At 53.8% G+C, this 22458-nt stretch overlaps 1 protein-coding gene across 2 annotated transcripts in view; it reads left to right on the forward strand.

The window, feature by feature from the left end:
• LOC138250331 (drebrin-like) overlaps positions 1-22458 on the forward strand; it is a 387037-nt gene that overhangs the window by 338258 nt on the left and 26321 nt on the right. For both annotated transcript variants that reach the window (XM_069205131.1, XM_069205216.1), the window contains exons 10-11: positions 14813-14924; positions 16812-19172. In XM_069205131.1, coding sequence (XP_069061232.1) covers positions 14813-14924; positions 16812-19172 — 2473 coding nt within the window. The remainder of the gene's footprint in view (positions 1-14812; positions 14925-16811; positions 19173-22458) is intronic.

The raw sequence follows: 22458 nt of genomic DNA on the forward strand, positions 1-22458 counted from the left end.
GGTCACTGTCTTCACCCTTTGGTGCTCAGACAGAAAGAACCCTCACCCCAAGGGTGAGTACCTCCCCCCTCTTGGGGTCAGACAGAAAGAACACCCACCCCAGAAAGAACCCTTACCCCAAGGGTGAGTCCCTCCCCCCTGTGGGTGTTAGACAGAAAGAACCCCCACCCCAGGGGTCAGTGCGTCCACCTTGTGGGGCTCAGACAGAAAGAACCCCCACCCCAAGGGTGAGTGCCTCCACCTTGTGGGGCTCAGACAGAAAGAATCCCTACCCAGGGGTCAGTGCCTCCACCCCAGGGTCAGACAGAAAGAACCCTCACCTCATGAGTCAGTGCCTCCACCTTGTGGGGTTCAGACAGAAAGAACCCAAACCCAAGGGGTCAGTGCCTCCACCTTGTGGGGCTCAGACAGAAAGAACCCCGACCCAAGCGGTCAGTGCCTCCCCCTGGGGCTCAGACTGAATGAACCCCCACCCCAAGGGTGAGAACCTCCCCCCTGTTGGGGTCAGACAGAAAGAACACCCACCCCAGAAAGAACCCTTACCCCAAGGGTGAGTCCCTCCCCCCTGTGGGAGTTAGACAGAAAGAACCCCCACCCCAGGGGTCAGTGCGTCCACATTGTGGGGCTCACACAGAAAGAACCCTCGCCCCAAGGGTGAGTACCTCCACCTTGTGGGGCTCAGACAGAAAGAACCCCCACCCCAAGGGTGAGTGCCTCCACCTTGTGGGGCTCAGACAGAAAGAATCCCTACCCAGGGGTCAGTGCCTCCACCCCAGGGGTCAGACAGAAAGAACCCTCACCTCATGAGTCAGTGTCTCCACCTTGTGGGGTTCAGACAGAAAGAACCCAAACCCAAGGGGTCAGTGCCTCCACCTTGTGGGGCTCAGACAGAAAGAACCCCGACCCAAGCGGTCAGTGCCTCCCCCCGGGGCTCAGACTGAATGAACCCCTACCCCAAGGGTGAGTACCTCCCCCCTGTGGGGGTCAGACAAAAAGAACCCCCACACCAGGGGTCAGTGCGTCCATATTGTAGGGCTTAGACAGAAAGAACCCTCACCCCAAGGATGAGTACCTCCCCCCTGTGGGGCTCAGACAGAAAGAACCCTCACCCCAAGGGTGAGTACCTCCCCCCTGTGGGGGTCAGACAGAAAGAACCCCCACCCAGGGGTCAGTGCCTCCACCCCAGGGGTCAGACAGAAAGAACCCTCACCTCAGGAGTCAGTTCCTCCACCTTGTGGGGTTCAGACAGAAAGAACCCCGACCCAAGGGGTCAGTGCCTCCTCCCCAGGGGTCAGACAGAAAGAACCCTCACCTCAGGAGTCAGTTCCTCCACCTTGTGGGGTTCAGACAGAAAGAACCCCGACCCAAGGGGTCAGTGCCTCCCCCCTGGGGCTCAGACTGAATGAACCCCCACCCCAAGGGTGAGTACCTCCCCCCTGTGGGGGTCAGACAGAAAGAGCCCCCACCCCAGGGGTCAGTGCGCACAGACAGATCCACTGGTCGGTAGCTCAGTGGGTTAGGGCCCATGCACATACACTGGGCTGCGGTGCCCTGAAGGAGGTTCAGCTTTCTTCGTCGCCGCTGTGGCCCTCACAGATCTCACACAAGAGCCTCCTTGTGGGTTCCCAGGCGAACATCATAACCTGCACATTGTGGAGGACGTGGTCTCTCACCGCTAGGTGTGTCCTCACTCTTTCTCAAATGAATGAATGTCTCGGTATCTACAACAACACTGCAGTGGTGGATCCTCAGCTGGGGCTCAGGGTAATGTGTAGCTTCACCCCTCCCCCTCCAGCATCCACCTATACAGCTCTCTGTGACATAACATAACATTAATGTAATATAAACATAAAATAACATAACACGAGCATAACGTTAACATAAACATTACATTAACATAACATTAACATAATATTAACATTAACATAATATAAACATAACATTAAAATAAGATAATATAAACATAACATAACATTAGCATAACATAAACATAACAACATAAACATAACATTAACATAACATTAACATTAACATAATATAAATATGAAATAACATAACATTAACATAATATAAATATGACATATCATAATATTGACATAACATTAACAGAACATGAACATTAACATAATATAAACATAAAATAACATACCATTAACATAACATTAACATAACATAAACATAACATAACTTTAACATAAAGAGAAATATAAACATAACCTAACATTAATATAATTAGCATAACATTAACAATACATTAACATAACATAAACATAACATTAACATAAACATACCATAAAATAACATAACCTTACCATAACATAAAATTACTATTAACATTACATTAACAATAACATAATATTGGCATAGTATTAACATAACATAACATTAACATTACATAAACATAACCTAAACATAAGCTTAAACAAAACATTAACATAATTTTCTGCCTGCCTTTGACGTTTAGGTTTTAAGATTCACAGAGCTGTGCATGCCGAAAGTCTTAGGGCCTGATTCAGAAAGGCCTCTGCACTAATGGCAGAGGTCCAGCACTCGTGATAGAGGCCACGCACTCATGGGGTAGGCCCTGAGCACTTGTGACAGGGGCCCTGCACTCGTGATAGAGGCTCCGCACTCATGCCAGAGGTCCTGCACTCATGGCAGATGCCCCGCACTCATGGCAGAAGTCCCGCACTCATGCCAGAGGTCCTGCACTCATGGCAGAAGTCCCGCACTCATGGCAGAGGTCCCGCACTCATGGCAGAAGTCCCGCACTCGTGGCAGAGGCCCCACACTCATGGCAGAGGTCCCGCACTCATAGCAGAGGTCCGCACTCGTGGCAGAGGTCTTGCACTCATAGCAGAGGCCCCGCACTTATAGCAGAGGCCCCGCACTCGTGGCAGAGGCCCCGCACTCATGGCAGAGGCCCCGCACTCATAGCAGAGGTCCCACACTCATGGCAGAGGTCCCGCACTCATAGCAGAGGTCCGCACTCATGGCAGAGGTCCGGCACTCATAGAAGAGGCCCCGCACTCGTGGCAGAGGCCCTGCACTCATGGCAGAGGTTCTGCACTCATAGCAGAGGCCCCACACTCGTGGCAGAGGTCCTGCACTCATGGCAGAGGCACCGCACTCGTGGCAGAGGCCCTGCACTCATGGCAGAGGGCCTGCACTCATAGCAGAGTCCCCGCACTCGTGGCAGAGGTCCTGCACTCATGGCAGAGGCCCCGCACTCATAGCATAGGCCCCACAAATGTGGCAGAGGCCCTGAGCACTCGTGGCAGGGGCCCCGCACTCGTGGCAGAGGTCACGCACTCATGGCAGAGGCCTCACACTCATAGCAGAGGCCCGCACTCGTGACAGAGGTCCTGCACTCGTGGCAGAGGCCCTGCACTGGTGGCAGAGGCCCCGCACTCATAGTAGAGGCTCTGCACTCGTGATAGAGGCTCCGCCCTCATGGCAGAGGCCCCGCACTCATAGTAGAGGCTCTGCGCTCGTGATAGAGGCTCCACAATCATGGCAGAGGTCTCGCACTCATGGCAGAGGTCCTGCACTCATGGTAGAGGCCCACACTCATGGCAGAGGCCTCGCACTCTTGATAGAGGCCCGCACTCGTGGCAGAGGCCCCGCACTCATGGCAGAGGCCCCGCATTCATAGTAGAGGCCCCGCACTCGTGGCAGAGGTCCTGCACTCGTGGCAGAGGCCCCACAAACGTGGCAGAGGCCCTGCACTCATAGTAGAGGCTCTGCGCTCGTGATAGAGACTACGCACTCATGGCAGAGGTCCCGCACTAGTGGCAGAGGCCGCGCACTCATAGTAGAGGCCCCGCACTTGTGATAGAGGCTCTGCACTCATGGCAGGGGTCCCTCACTCATGGCTGAGGCCCCACTAACGTGGCGGAGGCTCTGCACTTGTGGCATAGGCCCTGAGCACTCATGGTAGGGGCCCGTGCATTCGTGTTGGAGGTGGCATGCACTTGTGTCGGGACCCCTGTGCTGTATTTTGTCATTACGGAGGTCCTGCTGCGACTCTAGTGCCTCTGCCACCAGTGGGGAGGCCCTTTGTGATTCAGGCCTACACTGTTTATAGGCTGCAACACATTCTTGTGACTGAACCCCAAAGTATACAGACTATCGGGGTGAAGCCCATGATTGACTGAAATACAAAACTTGGACCAGATAGGTGGTCAGCGGTACCTGGAGACAGGTGGTCAAGGTGCTTGGAGATAGGTGGTCAGCGGTACCTGGAGACAGGCGGTCACTGGTGCTTGGAGATAGGTGGTCAAGGTGCTTGGAGATAGGTGGTCAATTGTGCTTGGAGATAGGTGGTCACCAGTGCCTGGAAATAGGTTGGCACTGGTGCCAGGAGATAGGTTGTCATCAGTGCCTGGAGATAGGCGGCCACCGGTGCCTAAAGACAGGCGGTCATCGGTGCCTGAAGATAGGTGGTCACTGGTGCGCGAAGATGGGTTGTCACCAGCGCCTGGAGATAGGTGGCTACCGGTTCCTGGAGATAGGTGTTCTCTGGTATCTGGAGATAGGTGGTCACCGGTGCCTGGAGATAGGTGGTCACCGGCAGCTGGAGATAGGTGGTCACCAGGGCCTAGAGATAGGTGGCCACCGACAGCTGGAGATAGGTGGTCACTGGTGCCTGGAGATAGGTGGTCACCAGGGCCTAGAGATAGGTGGCCACCGGCAGCTGGAGATAGGTGGTCAGCGGTACCTGGAGACAGGTGGTCAAGGTGCTTGGAGATAGGTGGTCAGCGGTACCTGGAGACAGGCGGTCACTGGTGCTTGGAGATAGGTGGTCAAGGTGCTTGGAGATAGGTGGTCACCTGTGCCTGGAAATAGGTTGGCACTGGTGCCGGGAGATAGGTTGTCATCAGTGCCTGGAGATAGGCGGCCACCGGTGCCTAAAGACAGGCGGTCATCGGTGCCTGAAGATAGGTGGTCACTGGTGCGTGAAGATGGGTTGTCACCAGCGCCTGGAGATAGGTGGCTACCGGTTCCTGGAGATAGGTGGTCTCTGGTATCTGGAGATAGGTGGTCACCGGTGCCTGGAGATAGGTGGTCACCGGCTGCTGGAGATAGGTGGTCACCGGTGCCTGGAGATAGGAGGAGACCAGTGCCTGGAGATAGGTGGTCACCAGGGCCTAGAGATAGGTGGCCACCGGCAGCTGGCGATAGGTGGTCACTGGTGCCTGGAGATAGGAGGAGACCAGTGCCTGGAGATAGGTGGTCACCAGTGCCTGGAGATAGGTGGTCACCGGCAGCTGGAGATAGGTGGTCACCGGTGCTTGGAGATAGGAGGAGACCAGTGCCTGGAGAGAGGTGGTCACCAGGACTTAGAGATAGGTGGTCACTGGTACATGGAGATGGGTGCTCACCAGCACCTGGACATAGATGGTCACCGGCACCTGGAGAGTGGTGGTCAGTGGCGCCTGAAGATGTGTCACAGCGCCTGGAAGTAGGTGGTCAACGGCACCTGGAGATAGGTGGTCACCAGGTGGTCACCAGCACCTGGAGGTAGGTGGTCACCGGCACCTGGAGGTAGGTGGTCAACGGCACCTGGAGATAGGTGGTCACCAGCACCTGGAGAGAGGTGGTCAGTGGCACCTGAATATATGGGGTCAGCGGTGCCTGGAGATAGGTGATCACCGGCACCTGGAGAGAGGTGGTCAGTGGCACCTGGATATATCGGGTCACCGGTGCCTGGAGATAGGTGGTCACCGGCACCTGCAGAGGGGGTGTCAGTGGCACCTGAAGATGTGTCACAGCGCCTGGAAGTAGGTGGTCAATGGCACCTGGAGATAGGTGGTCACTGGCACCTGGAGATAGGTGGTCACCAGCACCTGGAGAGAGGTGGTCAGTGGCACCTGGAGACAGGTGGTCACTGGTGCTTGGAGATAGGTGGTCAAGGTGCTTGGAGATTGGTGGTCAATGGTGCTTGGAGATAGGTGGTCACCAGTGCCTGGAAATAGGTTGGCATTGGTGCCGGGAGATAGGTTGTCATCAGTGCCTGGAGATAGGCGGCCACTGGTGCCTAAAGACAGGCGGTCATCGGTGCCTGAAGATAGGTGGTCACTGGTGCGTGAAGATGGGTTGTCACCAGCGCCTGGAGATAGGTGGCTACCGGTTCCTGGAGATAGGTGGTCTCTGGTATCTGGAGATAGGTGGTCACCGGTGCCTGGAGATAGGTGGTCACCGGCAGCTGGAGATAGGTGGTCACCGGTGCCTGGAGATAGGAGGAGACCAGTGCCTGGAGATAGGTGGTCACCAGGGCCTAGAGATAGGTGGCCACCGGCAGCTGGCGATAGGTGGTCACTGGTGCCTGGAGATAGGAGGAGACCAGTGCCTGGAGATAGGTGGTCACCAGTGCCTGGAGATAGGTGGTGACCGGCAGCTGGAGATAGGTGGCCACCGGTGCCTGGAGATAGGAGGAGACCAAATCAAATCAAATCAAATCATTAGCATTTATAAAGCGCGCTACTCACCTGTGCGGGTCTCAAGGCGCTAGGGACAAAGGGGGTGGTTATCACTGCTCGAACAGCCAGGTCTTTAGGAGTCTCCGGAAAGCGTAGTGGTCCTGGGTGGTCCTGAGGCTGGTGGGGAGGGAGTTCCAGGTCTTGGCCGCCAGGAAGGAGAAAGATCTCCCACCCGCCGTGGAGCGTCGGATGCGAGGGACGGCGGCGAGTGCGAGGCCAGAGGAGCGGAGGGGGCGGATGGGGACGTAGAAGTTGAGGCGTCTGTTGAGGTATTCCGGTCCCTTGTCGTGGAGGGCTTTGTGTGCGTGGGTGAGAAGTCGGAAGGTGATCCTTTTGCTGACTGGGAGCCAATGCAGGTGTCTCAGGAGTGCGGAGATGTGGCTGCTGCGGGGTACGTCGAGGATGAGGCGGGCCGAGGCGTTTTGAATGCGTTGTAGGCGATTTTGGAGTTTGGCTGTGGTCCCAGCGTAGAGGGTGTTGCCGTAGTCCAGGCGGCTCGTGACGAGGGCGTGGGTCACGGTTTTTCTGGTGTCGGCGGGGATCCAGCGGAAGATCTTGCGGAGCATGCGGAGGGTGAGGAAGCAGGCGGAGGACACGGTGTTGACTTGCTTGGTCATGGTGAGAAGAGGGTCCAAGATGAAGCCGAGGTTGCGGGCGTGGTCTGCGGGGGTCGGTGCGGTGCCGAGGGCCGTGGGCCACCAGGAGTCGTCCCAGGCGGACGGGGTGTTGCTGAGGATGAGGACTTCTGTTTTTTCTGAGTTCAGCTTTAGGCGGCTGAGCCTCATCCAATCTGCGACGTCCTTCATACCCTCTTGTAGGTTGGTCTTGGCGCTGGCGGGGTCCTTGGTGAGGGAGAGTATAAGTTGGGTGTCGTCGGCGTAGGAGGTGATGATGATGTTGTGCTTGCGTACGATGTTGGCGAGGGGGCTCATGTAGACATTGAAGAGTGTCGGGCTGAGTGATGAGCCTTGAGGTACGCCGCAGATGATCTCAGTGGGTTCTGAGCGAAACAGAGGGAGGTAGACTCTTTGGGAGCGGTTTGCGAGGAAGGAGGCGATCCAGTCCAGGGCCTGGTCTTGGATCCCGGTGGAGCAGAGGCGGGTGATTAGGGTGCGGTGACAGACGGTGTCAAAGGCAGCCGAGAGGTCGAGAAGAATGAGGGCGACTGTTTCACTGCTGTCCATCAGGGTTCTGATGTCGTCCGTGACTGAGATGAGGGCGGTTTCAGAGCTGTGGTTGGTTCGGAATCCGGTCTGTGAGGGGTCGAGCAGGTTGTTGTCTTCCAGGAAGGTGGTCAGCTGTTTGTTGACGGTCTTCTCTATTACTTTGGCTGGGAAAGGCAGAAGGGAGATGGGGCGGAAGAGTGCCTGGAGAGAGGTGGTCACCAGGGCCTAGAGATAGGTGGCCACCGGCAGCTGGAGATAGGTGGTCACTGGTGCCTGGAGATAGGAGGAGACCAGTGCCTGGAGATAGGTGGTCACCTGTGCCTGGAGATAGGTGGTCACCGGCAGCTGGAGATAGCTGGTCACCGGTGCCTGGAGATAGGAGGAGACCAGTGCCTGGAGAGAGGTGGTCACCAGGGCCTAGAGATAGGTGGTCACTGGTGCATGGAGATGGGTGCTCACCAGCACCTGGAGATACATGGTCAGCGGCACCTGGAGAGTGGTGGTCAGTGGCACCTGAAGATGTGTCACGGCGCCTGGAAGTAGGTGGTCAACGGCACCTGGAGATAGGTGGTCACCAGCACCTGGAGAGAAGTGGTCAGTGGCACCTGAATATATGGGGTCACCGGTGCCTGGAGATAAGTGGTCACTGGCACCTGGAGGTAGGTAGTCACCGGCACTTGGAGGTAGGTGGTCAACGGCACCTGGAGAGAGGTGGTCAGTGGCACCTGGATATATCGGGTCACCGGTGCCTGGAAATAGGTGGTCACCGGCACCTGGAGAGGGGTGGTCAGTGGCACCTGAAGATGTGTCACAGCGCCTGGAAGTAGGTGGTCACCGGCAACTGGAGAGAGGTGGTCACCGGCACCTGGAGAGAGGTGGTCACCGGCACCTGGAGATAGGTGGTCACCAGCACCTGGAGAGAAGTGGTCAGTGGCACCTGAATATATGGGGTCACCGGTGCCTGGAGATATGTGGTCACTGGCACCTGGAGGTAGGTGGTCACCGGCACCTGGAGGTAGGTGGTCACCAGCACCTTTAGATAGGTGGTCACCAGCACCTGGAGAGAGGTGGTCAGTGGCACCTGAATATATGGGGTCAGCGGTGCCTGGAGATAGGTGATCACCGGCACCTGGAGAGAGGTGGTCAGTGGCACCTGGATATATCGGGTCACCGGTGCCTGGAGATAGGTGGTCACCGGCACCTGGAGAGGGGGTGTCAGTGGCACCTGAAGATGTGTCACAGCGCCTGGAAGTAGGTGGTCAATGGCACCTGGAGATAGGTGGTCACTGGCACCTGGAGATAGGTGGTCACTGGCACCTGGAGAGAGGTGGTCAGTGGCACCTGGAGACAGGTGGTCACTGGTGCTTGGAGATAGGTGGTCAAGGTGCTTGGAGATAGGTGGTCAATGGTGCTTGGAGATAGGTGGTCACCAGTGCCTGGAAATAGGTTGGCACTGGTGCCGGGAGATAGGTTGTCATCAGTGCCTGGAGATAGGCGGCCACCGGTGCCTAAAGACAGGCGGTCATCGGTGCCTGAAGATAGGTGGTCACTGGTGCGTGAAGATGGGTTGTCACCAGCGCCTGGAGATAGGTGGCTACCGGTTCCTGGAGATAGGTGGTCTCTGGTATCTGGAGATAGGTGGTCACCGGTGCCTGGAGATAGGTGGTCACCGGCAGTTGGAGATAGGTGGTCACCGGTGCCTGGAGATAGGAGGAGACCAGTGCCTGGAGATAGGTGGTCACCAGGGCCTAGAGATAGGTGGCCACCGGCAGCTGGCGATAGGTGGTACCTGGTGCCTGGAGATAGGAGGAGACCAGTGCCTGGAGATAGGTGGTCACCAGTGCCTGGAGATAGGTGGTGACCGGCAGCTGGAGATAGGTGGCCACCGGTGCCTGGAGATAGGAGGAGACCAGTGCCTGGAGAGAGGTGGTCACCAGGGCCTAGAGATAGGTGGCCACCGGCAGCTGGAGATAGGTGGTCACTGGTGCCTGGAGATAGGAGGAGACCAGTGCCTGGAGATAGGTGGTCACCAGTGCCTGGAAATAGGTGGTCACCGGCAGCTGGAGATAGCTGGTCACCAGTGCCTGGAGATAGGAGGAGACCAGTGCCTGGAGAGAGGTGGTCACCAGGGCCTAGAGATAGGTGGTCACTGGTGCATGGAGATGGGTGCTCACCAGCACCTGGAGATAGATGGTCAGCGGCACCTGGAGAGTGGTGGTCAGTGGCACCTGAAGATGTGTCGCCTGGAAGTAGGTGGTCAACGGCACCTGGAGATAGGTGGTCACCAGCACCTGGAGAGAAGTGGTCAGTGGCACCTGAATATATGGGGTCACCGGTGTCTGGAGATAAGTGGTCACTGGCACCTGGAGGTAGGTAGTCACCGGCACTTGGAGGTAGGTGGTCAACGGCACCTGGAGAGAGGTGGTCAGTGGCACCTGGATATATCGGGTCACCGGTGCCTGGAAATAGGTGGTCACCGGCACCTGGAGAGGGGTGGTCAGTGGCACCTGAAGATGTGTCACAGCTCCTGGAAGTAGGTGGTCACCGGCACCTGGAGAGAGGTGGTCACCAGCACCTGGAGAGAGGTGGTCACCGGCACCTGGAGATAGGTGGTCACCAGCACCTGGAGAGAAGTGGTCAGTGGCACCTGAATATATGGGGTCACCGGTGCCTGGAGATATGTGGTCACTGGCACCTGGAGGTAGGTGGTCACCGGCACCTGGAGGTAGGTGGTCACCGGCACCTGGAGATAGGTGGTCACCAGCACCTGGAGAGAGGTGGTCAGTGGCACTTGGAGGTAGGTGGTCACCGGCACCTGGAGATAGGTGGTAACCAGCACCTGGAGACAGGTGGTCAGTGTCACCTGAATATATGGGGTCACCGGTGCCTGGAGATAGGTGGTCACTAGCACCTGGAGAGAGGTGGTCAGTGGCACCTGAATATATGGGGTCACCGGTGCCTGGAGATAGGTGGTCACCGGCACCTGGAGATAGGTGGTCACCGGCACCTGGAGAGTGGTGGTCACCGGCACCTGGAGATAGGTGGTCAACGGCACCTGGAGATAGGTGGTCACCGGCACCTAGAGATAGGTGGTCACCGGCACCTGGAGAGAGGTGGTCAGTGGCACCTGGATGTATGGGGTCACCGGTGCCTGGAGATAGGTGGTAACCAGCACCTAGAGAGAGGTGGTCAGTGGCACTTGAATATATGGGGTCACCGGTGCCTGGAGATAGGTGGTCACTGGCACCTGGAGGTAGGTGGTCACCGGCACCTGGAGGTAGGTCGTCACCGGCACCTGGAGAGAGGTGGTCAGTGGCACCTGAATATATGGGGTCAGCGGTGCCTGGAGATAGGTGATCACCGGCACCTGGAGAGAGGTGGTCAGTGGCACCTGGATATATCGGGTCACCGGTGCCTGGAGATAGGTGGTCACCGGCACCTGGAGAGGGGGTGTCAGTGGCACCTGAAGATGTGTCACAGTGCCTGGAAGTAGGTGGTCAATGGCACCTGGAGATAGGTGGTCACTGGCACCTGGAGATAGGTGGTCACCGGCACCTGGAGAGAGGTGGTCACTGGCACCTGGAGACAGGTGGTCACTGGTGCTTGGAGATAGGTGGTCAAGGTGCTTGGAGATAGGTGGTCAGTGGTGCTTGGAGATAGGTGGTCACCAGTGCCTGGAAATAGGTTGGCACTGGTGCCGGGAGATAGGTTGTCATCAGTGCCTGGAGATAGGCGGCCACCGGTGCCTAAAGACAGGCGGTCATCAGTGCCTGAAGATAGGTGGTCATTGGTGCGTGAAGATGGGTTGTCACCAGCGCCTGGAGATAGGTGGCTACCGGTTCCTGGAGATAGGTGGTCTCTGGTATCTGGAGATAGGGGGTCACCGGTGCCTGGAGATAGGTGGTCACCGGCAGCTGGAGATAGGTGGTCACCGGTGCCTGGAGATAGGAGGAGACCAGTGCCTGGAGATAGGTGGTCACCAGGGCCTAGAGATAGGTGGCCACCGGCAGCTGGCGATAGGTGGTCACTGGTGCCTGGAGATAGGAGGAGACCAGTGCCTGGAGATAGGTGGTCACCAGTGCCTGGAGATAGGTGGTGACCGGCAGCTGGAGATAGGTGGCCACCGGTGCCTGGAGATAGGAGGAGACCAGTGCCTGGAGAGAGGTGGTCACCAGGGCCTAGAGATAGGTGGCCACTGGCAGCTGGAGATAGGTGGTCACTGGTGCCTGGAGATAGGTGGTCACCAGTGCCTGGAGATAGGTGGTCACCGGCAGCTGGAGATAGCTGGTCACCAGTGCCTGGAGATAGGAGGAGACCAGTGCCTGGAGAGAGGTGGTCACCAGGGCCTAGAGATAGGTGGTCACTGGTGCATGGAGATGGGTGCTCACCAGCACCTGGAGATAGATGGTCAGCGGCACCTGGAGAGTGGTGGTCAGTGGCACCTGAAGATGTGTCACGGCGCCTGGAAGTAGGTGGTCAACGGCACCTGGAGATAGGTGGTCACCAGCACCTGGAGAGAAGTGGTCAGTGGCACCTGAATATATGGGGTCACCGGTGCCTGGAGATAAGTGGTCACTGGCACCTGGAGGTAGGTAGTCACCGGCACTTGGAGGTAGGTGGTCAACGGCACCTGGAGAGAGGTGGTCAGTGGCACCTGGATATATCGGGTCACCGGTGCCTGGAAATAGGTGGTCACCGGCACCTGGAGAGGGGTGGTCAGTGGCACCTGAAGATGTGTCACAGCTCCTGGAAGTAGGTGGTCACCGGCACCTGGAGAGAGGTGGTCACCGGCACCTGGAGAGAGGTGGTCACCGGCACCTGGAGATAGGTGGTCACCAGCACCTGGAGAGAGGTGGTCAGTGGCACTTGGAGGTAGGTGGTCACCGGCACCTGGAGATAGGTGGTAACCAGCACCTGGAGAGAGGTGGTCAGTGTCACCTGAATATATGGGGTCACCGGTGCCTGGAGATAGGTGGTCACTAGCACCTGGAGAGAGGTGGTCAGTGGCACCTGAATATATGGGGTCACCGGTGCCTGGAGATAGGTGGTCACCGGCACCTGGAGATAGGTGGTCACCGGCACCTGGAGAGTGGTGGTCACCGGCACCTGGAGATAGGTGGTCAACGGCACCTGGAGATAGGTGGTCAACGGCACCTGGAGATAGGCGGTCACCAGCACCTGGAGATAGGTGGTCACCGGCACCTGGAGAGAGGTGGTCAGTGGCACCTGGATATATGGGGTCACCGGTGCCTGGAGATAGGTGGTAACCAGCACCTGGAGAGAGGTGGTCAGTGGCACTTGAATATATGGGGTCACCGATGCCTGGAGATAGGTGGTCACTGGCACCTGGAGGTAGGTGGTCACCGGCACCTGGAGGTAGGTCGTCACCGGCACCTGGAGGTAGGTGGTCACCGGCACCTGGAGAGAGGTGGTCAGTTGCACCTGGATATATGGGGTCACCGGTGCCTGGAGAGAGGTGGTCAGTGGCACCTGAATATATGGGGTCACCGGTGCCTGGAGATAGGTGGTCACCAGCACCTGGAGATAGGTGGTCACCGGCACCTGGAGAGAGGTGGTCACCGGCACCTTGAGATAGGTGGTCAACGGCACCTGGAGAGAGGTGGTCAGTGGCACCTGGATATATCGGGTCACCGGCACCTGGAGATAGGTGGTCACCGGCACCTGGAGAGTGGTGGTCACCGGCACCTGGAGATAGGTGGTCACCGGCACCTGGAGAGAGGTGGTCAGTGGCACCTGGATATATCGGGTCACCTGTGCCTGGAGATAGGTGGTCACCGGCACCTGGAGAGAGGTGGTCAGGGGCACCTGGATATATCAGGTCACCGGTGCCTGGAGATAGGTGGTCACCAGCACCTGGAGAGGGGTGGTCAGTGGCACCTGAAGATGGGTCAGAGCGCCTGGAAGTAGGTGGTCAATGGCACCTGGAGATAGGTGGTCACTGGCACCTGGAGAGAGGTGGTCACCAGCACCTGGAGAGAGGTGGTCAGTGGCACCTGGAGATAGGTGGTCAACGGCACCTGGAGAGAGGTGGTCACCGGTACCTGGCAGATAGTGGTTGAGGTTTCTTGACTTGGCCTGTGTCCAGTAGTGCAGCCTTAGTGACATGAGCCCCAATTCAAGCAGGGAAAATTGGTCCCAGGTCCCCCTGGATCAGTATTACAAGAGAGACATGATTTCAGGGCAGTGGCCCCTCACATCCCTTGACCCTGGTGTCACTTCACCTGCTGCAGTAATGATAGCTGTGCTCCCTCCTGCTTACGGGTCTCCAGGTTTCTCATTCTGCTGATACTTTCTTTTCTTCTCCTCATCCCTCCTTTCGTGCATCTGCTTCCTCCCTCCCCTGTGTCTCTGTCTTCCCTTCTTATGACTCCCAGTCGTCCTTGTCTGCCGCCTAGCTTCTCTCTCGTAAATCCTTCTTTCTGGCCCCTTCCACCTCTCTTGGCAATTTTGCTTCTGTCTTTTTCATTTCTCTTTTTCTCTCATCCTTATATGCTTCTCCCCATTCCTAAGACCTTTCTTTTATCGTTTTGCTCCTCCTTCTCCATTCCTCCATTTCTTCTCTTCGTCCCTCCTACCCTTCAGCCCTCTCTCCTCTAAGAGTGAATGCAGGCTGCGGGCAGGTTCTGTGTATAAACAATCCTGGCCAGGGGGTTCTAAGGGAACTGCAGCCAATACCCTTCCACCTCTACGCCCCGGTGCCACTACACCAGCTGCACCGCTCTGAGCTGCACCGCTGCAGCTGTACCCACAATGGTCTCATCTCTTGTACCCCATGTTACATTCAGTTTTAAAGTCTTCTGCTATTGAGACAGAATATTGAAAACACAGATATCATGGGACAGAATATTTTGTCAAAAATATCACGTGCAAAAATATTGTGATGGTAAGTTCCCATAGATAAGTAAAATGTTACTATATTTAATTTCACATATATGTACCTTGACAATATGTTTATCTTCAAGGTAGGTAGGTGTAGTATTTAGAATAGTGAATCTCTACTTACCTATTTGCACTTTCCTTCTCAATATGTGGGTCCTTGATATTTTTGATGCAATATTCTGTCCACACAACATTTTTGTTTCCGATATTCAGTCAGTGATCCACTCTTCTTGACTTCAATGTTTTCTTTTTTTTTGCCACCAGGAGGCAGCCGTGCTTGTGTCGCAGAGATCCCTAAATCCACGTGAGTTCTTCCGGCAGAGGGAGAACTCTCTCTCGTCTTCCACCTCTCTGTCCCCGACATCGCCCCCACCAGGTGAGTGCTCAGAGTGACACCAGGGTACAGGTCTATTTACCATATTGGTGCCAGACTTTTGGCCTCCAAGGGTTTGTGAGATGCCTTCAGTGTTGTTTCTCTCCTTTTATGCTGCGTTCTTGTCATTACGTTTTTTATGGATCATGGCAACTACATATATGTTTTCGTATCATGTGTTGACTGTGCACATAGATGGATGTCCTCACGGTCTGGTCCACACTCGCTATCAACCAATCAATCAAGGATTGATCAAGTGTGGCAAAACACCCTTGAGGGTCTCACCGCACTGTTTTTGTAGGCCCAGGGACATTAAGGGCCTGATTTAGATATTGGCGGACGGGTTACTCCGTCACAACGATGACGGATATCCCGTCTGCTGAAATCTACATCCCATTATGTGAAGAGTAACCCCTCCCCCAAACTCTAATTCAGGCCCTAAGTGATTTGCCCAGAATTACAGGATGTTGAGCCGAGACTCGAACCTGGTTCCCCTGCTCCGAAGTCGGCAGCTCTGCCCGTTACACCACATCCTCTCCCCTCGATGCCAGTGTTCCTGTCACCCGGAGGAGTATTCTGAGATCAGACAGGAAGGGCAGCAACAGGACTGTGAAGTTCTGTCCTGGGCAACAAATGCTAAACTTGGGCTCCTCAATCTTTTATGCTGAGGCCACCAACTACAGGAAAGGGGCATTGTCAAGCCCTATGACCTGCCCTTTTCAAGATGGTGGTCTGTTCAGGGAAGTCTGCCAGAGGTTCCCATTCTAAAATGGAGTCTTTTCTTATGATATGAGTTCCTGTTTGAATCATATATGAGGAGGCATTTACAAGTGAAAGAAGTTTGATGGAACTCCTGCTAGATGTACTTGCTTGGCTCGTCCTGATCTCTGATGTCAGGGGCAGTTTGGCGCTTTGCTACTAATTTATGAATTAATTGCCATCTCTGACTAAGAACTACACATCGATGGTACCCGTTGTGTGTGTTTCTCCTAGCTAGGACCTCTACAGGAGACACAACACTTTTCACACAAGCTAGACTGTGCTGGGTTGCACTGTGGTTACTGAAAGAACTTGCTCTTTTCTGGCTTGTTTTCTGGGACAAGCAAGCAGGAAACTTTGTTTTTATTTTTGTAAACATAATTTTGTTGATTTTCCATTATGCTCTTTCTCTTGTGCTACATTGTTCCGTTATTAGTTACAATGTTTTTCCATGCCAGTACGATTTGTCATTTTCACCTTTTAGCTCAAAAACACCAGACTAATGTGAACAATAACCAAAGCTGCCCCTATTGTCTTTTGAATTCTTTCCGTGCCGACCCATCCCAGTCATAAGGTGATCCATCTCATCACAAGCTATAGTCCCTCCGATTGTTCTGCCCCTAACACCCAACAGTACATAAGTTACTGGACAACCTATCCATATATATATATTCTTTAACTGCCACAATATTCACCCAACTCCTTTATTTTAGTCACATCCCATGATTCTGAGCAATTCCCTTTGTTACCTTGGGTGGATGAGTATCTCCTTTGGAAATGTATCAATCGAACACACCTTGCTTGTGCAGAACTTATGTCCCCAGTTCTGCAGCCCTGAGCCCTGATCGCCCTGATTCATCCCCCACGAATCTCCTTCTTTCTGACATCCAGTCCTCCACTCTACGTGGAGCGGACGAATTCCAGGACCTTGAAAGTTGCTGTTAAGCGACCAGATCTCCAGGTCTACGAATGTAATTTTTTGGTAACTAAGACGTGTTCCAGTCTGAGGGCCGGCAGAGGTCACCCACAGAGGACAGTGGTGTGATCAGTGTTACTCTAGTATGAGCAGGTTGATGCTGTATTTTTGTTTATCATTGCCTTTGCCTTATTTTGCATGTTCTTCTCTTCTAGGAGGCACCAGGAGACCAGCCCTGCGGTACCAGCGCAGCTTGACCGAGTCGTCCTTCATGGTTCGAAAGCCAGAGTCCCCCATCTCCCCTTCCCCTTCTCCCTCCTACGCACGTCGCCATGAATTCTTCTCATCCACAAGTCCCCGTACTCCGCCAGAGACTTGCTCCCCATCTATGATCTTCTCCAAGGCTGGAGCGCCCACCAGAGGCGGCAGGTTCCCCATCGTTAGCCCACCGAGGGCAGGCACTCAGCCCCCCAAACCCTTTTTCAGAGCCGACTCTCTGCCGGCTGCAAGTCTAACACAAACTCTGCCTCCGAGACCCTCTAGCCCACCAAATATTAGTAGGGTTTCCCCAACAAGCCTTCCCACATCACAGCCTCTGCCTCCTCTCAGTGCAGACAGGTCTGAGACTCAAAACCATATTAGTTCAGGAAGAATTAACTCTCTCTCTCCTACAAGCTCAGCCAGAGAGGAACCCAAGCCACCTACCTGCCCACCAATTGCTGAATCCACACCCCCTGCCAGTCTACTCAAAGATGAGTCCCAATCTCTGCGCAGCCTGCCTGATCATGAGTCTCCGGCCCTTGGCAGTCCCTATACACACGACTTTGTATCCGTAACAAACACAGTAAAGGTTGACTCCAAACAGCCTTCCATCCCTCCCAACATTGTAACCCCATCGCCCATCATTCCAGACCCAATAGACTCCGCTGATGCGTTTACAGCAGACAGAGCAGAACGATCACCCTTTGCCATTTCAGTCAAGTATGAATCCCTACTTGATGACCCTACACCAAGAGTGGATGCGGCTGTGCCTGCCAGTCCACCTGGGGTGGTACCCTTAGCTCCCACAGCCACACCGGACAAGGAGCCAGTGCCCTCTTTGACATTGTCTAGACCAGAGTTTGAGTGTCAAGCCATCATCACCAGGTGTGAACCAGTCCCTGATCCTGCACCATGCAACGAGCCATCCTTACCTGCTAGCCAGGCCCGAGCTGTAGCTCCACCTGCTGTAATCCCACCCGAGGAGGAGTTGATACCGTTGGTCACATCGACTACAGTGGAATTTCAATCCTCTGATGTTACCTCCGGGTGTGAACCAACATGTGATCCTGTCTCATCGTACACTGAACCACACGTACCTGACAGCCCTCCCCGAGCAGTATCCCCACCTCACCTAATCGCACCTCTGGTGGATGCGGAGCCATCGCTTGCATCCTTTAGAGGGGAGTCATCACCCATGACCGATATATCTAAGTACGAATTACTCTTTAATGATGTTACCCTACCTGCCAGCCCCCCAAGAGCTGTCTCCCCATCTTCCGTAATCTCACCTGCAGAGGAGTCAGTACTCTCTGAGCCAACAAAAACAGGTGAATTTCAATCCTCTGCTATCCTCACCGGGTGTGAACTAATCCCTGAACATGTTGCCCCCTGTGCCAGGCCACCGTTGTCCGCCAGCCTTCCCAGAGCAGTATCCCCACCTGCTGTAATCCCACTCACAGACCAGTCTCTCCAATCTTTCACACCTTTTTCAGAAGAGACCCTACCCGTGATCATTACAGCTGGGTATGAATCACTCCTTGATGATGTTACATCGTCTGCCTCCCCACCCAGAGAAGAGTCTCCACCCTCTGCAGTCCCTTCCCTGATGGAGTTGGTACACTCATTAACATCTGGTACAAGAGAGTTCCAGTCCCCTACCTTCTCAGCTGGGTGTGATGTAAACTCTCATGACACCACACAAGAAGTGAAGCCCACCCTGTCCCCCAGCCCACCCAGATCAGCATCTCCACCTCTTGCAGTCCCTCCAGCAGTCGAGTCAGTACCAGGTGCATCTCTAGAAGCAACTGGGTCTCCATTCTGTGCCATCTCCCCAAAGGATGAAGTGATCCCCAATGATGATACACCATCCTGTGAGCCTGAGCTTCCTGGCAGTCCACCCATACCTCCATCGTCTGTCGTTGCCACCACATGGAGTGAGGCGCAGGGTTCCTTGTTGAGCACAACCAACCAAGACCTGGTGCAACTTGAACCTGTTGTGATCGACTACCAGGAAATCCCCTCTGAAGCATCTCACCGGAGATTGGAGTCACTGGCACATGGTCTGCCAACTAGGACCAGCGATGGTGTGGAAACGTCACAATTCCATGTGTCCTTCACCGATGATGTGCATCACAGGGAATATGTCGTCAGCCAAAACACTTCTTCCACAGTTGACCCTGACTCAATTTCCACAACTTTTCACACCCTGGCAGATTACACTCCTCTGGAGACAGAACTCGAGATCTCATATCCTGTGCAGTCGGCAGACATCACTATGGCCTCAGTGAACAGTCCTGGAAAGGGCCCTGAGACAGGTAGGCACTCTGGGCAGCATGGTTCAACACTTGTCTTCCTCTATGTCAAGCTGGAGATGCGCAGAGGCCTATGATAGGGCCTGGTTCAGATCTTGGCAGAGGCCAATTTTCCATCACAAATGTGACGGATGTCCCGTCCAACGTATTACGATCCCATTATATCCTATGTAGATCATGGCTGATGGAATATCCTTCACGTTTGTGATGGAGCATTCCCTCCGCCAAGAGCTAAATCAGGCCCTTAGTTATACTGTACAACTGATATGCCACTGCAGCGCTGTTTTACTGTGTGTGCGTTCTATACACAATGTTTTCCATTGAAATACACGCATATATTTATGTCATGGTATTTAGAGCAAGTGTTCGAGTAAACACAATTCATACATTTAATACTACAGTGCAAATGTCAGATTCCAGTTTATCGCCTCATTAAAGTGATATTGGTGTGAGAAATGCTTTATTTGCTGCCCGACAGCTCCATGTTTTCATTACTTTACACAAAGAAACGACTTTCCTAGTAGTCGCAAGGCCTCTTCGGTGTGATTTTCCCTTACCAGACACATTTAGACCTTTGCATCCTGGTTTTGGTTAAATACTTTTTTTTTTACAAACATAAACATGAACAATGACTATGACGTAAACCTTTTGTGAGGATGTGTGAAATGTAATGAGGTGTTTCGTGCCCTTGCTGAGGAAGAGAAGGGGCCTAGTAACCCATTCATGGCTTCGCCTCTCGTGAGTCGTGGCCCCTCCAAAGAGACTATGACACATCCCTCCATTAATGTTTATCTTTCCTCTCTCTTCCTCTCCCTCTTTGTCCCTGTCTCTCCCTCTCTCTCTGTCTCTCTCTCTCTCTCTCTCTCTCTCCCTCTCTCTCTGTCTCTCCCTCTCTCTCTGTCTCTCTCTCTCTCTCTCTCTCTATTTCTCCGTCTTTCTCTCTTTCTCTGTTTCTGTCTCTCTTTGTCTCTCTCTCTGTTTCTCTCTCGTTCTCTCTTTCGCTGTCTCTCTTGCTCTGTCTCTCTCTCTCTCTCTCTCTCTCTCTCTCTCTCTCTCTCTCAATCTCTCTCTCTGTTCCTTTGTCTTTGTCTCTCTCTCTCTCCCTTATTCTCTATGTCGCTGTCTCTCTTGCTTTCTCTCTCTCTCTCTGTTCCTCTCTCTCTCTCTCTCTCTCGTCTCTCTCTCTGTTTCTCCCTCGTTCTCTCTGTCTCTGCCTCTCTGTCTCTCTCTGTCCCTGTCTCTCTCTCTTTGTTTCTCTCTCTGTCTCTCCCTATCTCCCTTCCTGTCTCTCTCTCTCTGTTTCTCTCTCGTTCTCCCTTTCACTCTGTCTCTTGCTCTCGCTCCCTCTCTGTTCATCTGTCTTTGTATCTGTCTCTCTCTCTTGTCTCTCTCTCCTCTTTTCCCTCGTTCTCTTTCTCTGTCTCTGCCTCTTACTCATTCTTCTTCTCCCCCCTTTTCTCTCTTTCCCTCTCTCCCGCTCCCTCTTCTCTCTCTCTCTTTCTCTCTCTCACTCTCTCTTCCTTACTCTCTTTCTCATCCTCTCTCTCTCTCTCCCTCTGCTCCTGGCTGTTTCGCTCTCTCTCTTTCTCTCTCTCTTTCTCTCTCTCCCCTTCTCTCTTTCTTTCTCTTTCTCTTTCTCTCTCTCTTCCTCTCCCTCTCCCTCTCTCCCCTCTCTGTTTCTCACTCTGTCTTCCTTACTTTCTCTCTCTCTCTCTCCTTTTCTCTCTCTCTCTGTCTATTTCTTTCTCTTCCCCCCGCCCCTCTCTTTGATTGCTCCTTCCTGGTCTGTGCTCTCTGAGATGTCTGCTTGCTCTTCGATTCTCCAGCCAGCTGGGCTTCTGCAGATATTTCCAGAACCAGGACAGCTTTACTCCTTGAGGGAACAAGGCGGCTGCTTCTCTCTCGAAGATGAGTCCAGCTCCTTCTCTCCACAGGACGCAGAAGAGTCCAAGCGGAGAAGGGGGGACTGCAGAGGTTCAGTTCTTGATGATGCATTTGCTCTGAGCTGGTGGCAGGTTCTCCTGGGAGTTCAAACAATGTCCAGCCTGATAGCCCAGACCGTGAAGTGTTTCTGCCACCTCAGGGATGCTGGATGGAGGCTGAGCCAGGAGTGCAGCCCTGAAGGAGCACATCTTCTTCGTAGTAGTAGAGCAAAGAATCCAAGGTTAGGCCCAGGGGAGCTGGTAACCTTCGAAAGGGGTGGAGCGAGCGAAGTGCCCCACCGCTGCCCAAAAACCTAAATAAAACAACCCCTCCCTCCAAAAGCCCAAAGTAAAACAACAAGCACCATAAACACAAACAATGATTACGACACAGAGTGCGAAGGAGGAAGGCGTTGCTTCTTCAGAACTAGTTCTGTGAGGCAGCAAGACCACCATGAGAGAAGACCTCCACAGCGTTAATAAGTTCATGGCATTCTTGAGTATCATAAAGGCTGGTCAACTCATGGACAACTTTGGGTTGTAAATATATTCATGGATTGCATGTATGTATGGAGCTCACATTTCACTGCCCTCCCAGTAAAAGCAAAGATCAACTTGAAAATGGCCCATAGTTTAAAGCTGAGATGCTTAAGACCTGGAGAACATTCTAGATCAGAACAGAAGTCTGTACAACCTGGTGAAGTTTGTTTCCAAAGCTAGACAGAAAAGGGAAGCTTCTTCAGTGTAATACCATACATAGGTTTCTCACAGACTTCAGTCTTGTCTGAAACACCCTCTTGAATGCACCCTCCTGACTTGGGGTTGCAGGGGTGGTGCTAGGGACAGCAAAGCATAAGGTACTTGTCCATAGGAAGAACTAGATGAAGGTTTTACACTGCGTGTGCATTTATAACAGACATGGAGGTACACAATGCGTGTTACAGGAGAATAACCTTTTCTTTCTGTAGAGGAATATACAGTGTGTTTGAAATGACTGGATTAGGGTAAAACTAGTTTCACTCAGTTGCTTTGTAGACAGGTTTGTGTGACATATATAAGACATGATGTAGGAGGCTGGCCTGGTGTGTGGTGAGCACCTATGATACTTACACCTCATACCAGGTCCAGGTATCCCCTCTTAGTGAAGTGTAGGCAGTGCCTAGAAGCCAGGCTCTCTAGAGGTAGCTGTGGATGAGCAGCCAAGGCTTATCTAGGACACATGCAAAGCTCATGCAATACCACTGTGGTCACACAGTACTCACACACATGAAAGAAAACACTGATATGAAAAGTTAGCGCCACCTTTACGTCATTTTTTTACGCAAAACTGGCGCAAACGTATAAAATATAATTATATTTTGTAAGTT

Source organism: Pleurodeles waltl, chromosome 1_1, assembly GCF_031143425.1.
Source record: "Pleurodeles waltl isolate 20211129_DDA chromosome 1_1, aPleWal1.hap1.20221129, whole genome shotgun sequence".
Taxonomy (NCBI): domain Eukaryota; kingdom Metazoa; phylum Chordata; class Amphibia; order Caudata; family Salamandridae; genus Pleurodeles; species Pleurodeles waltl.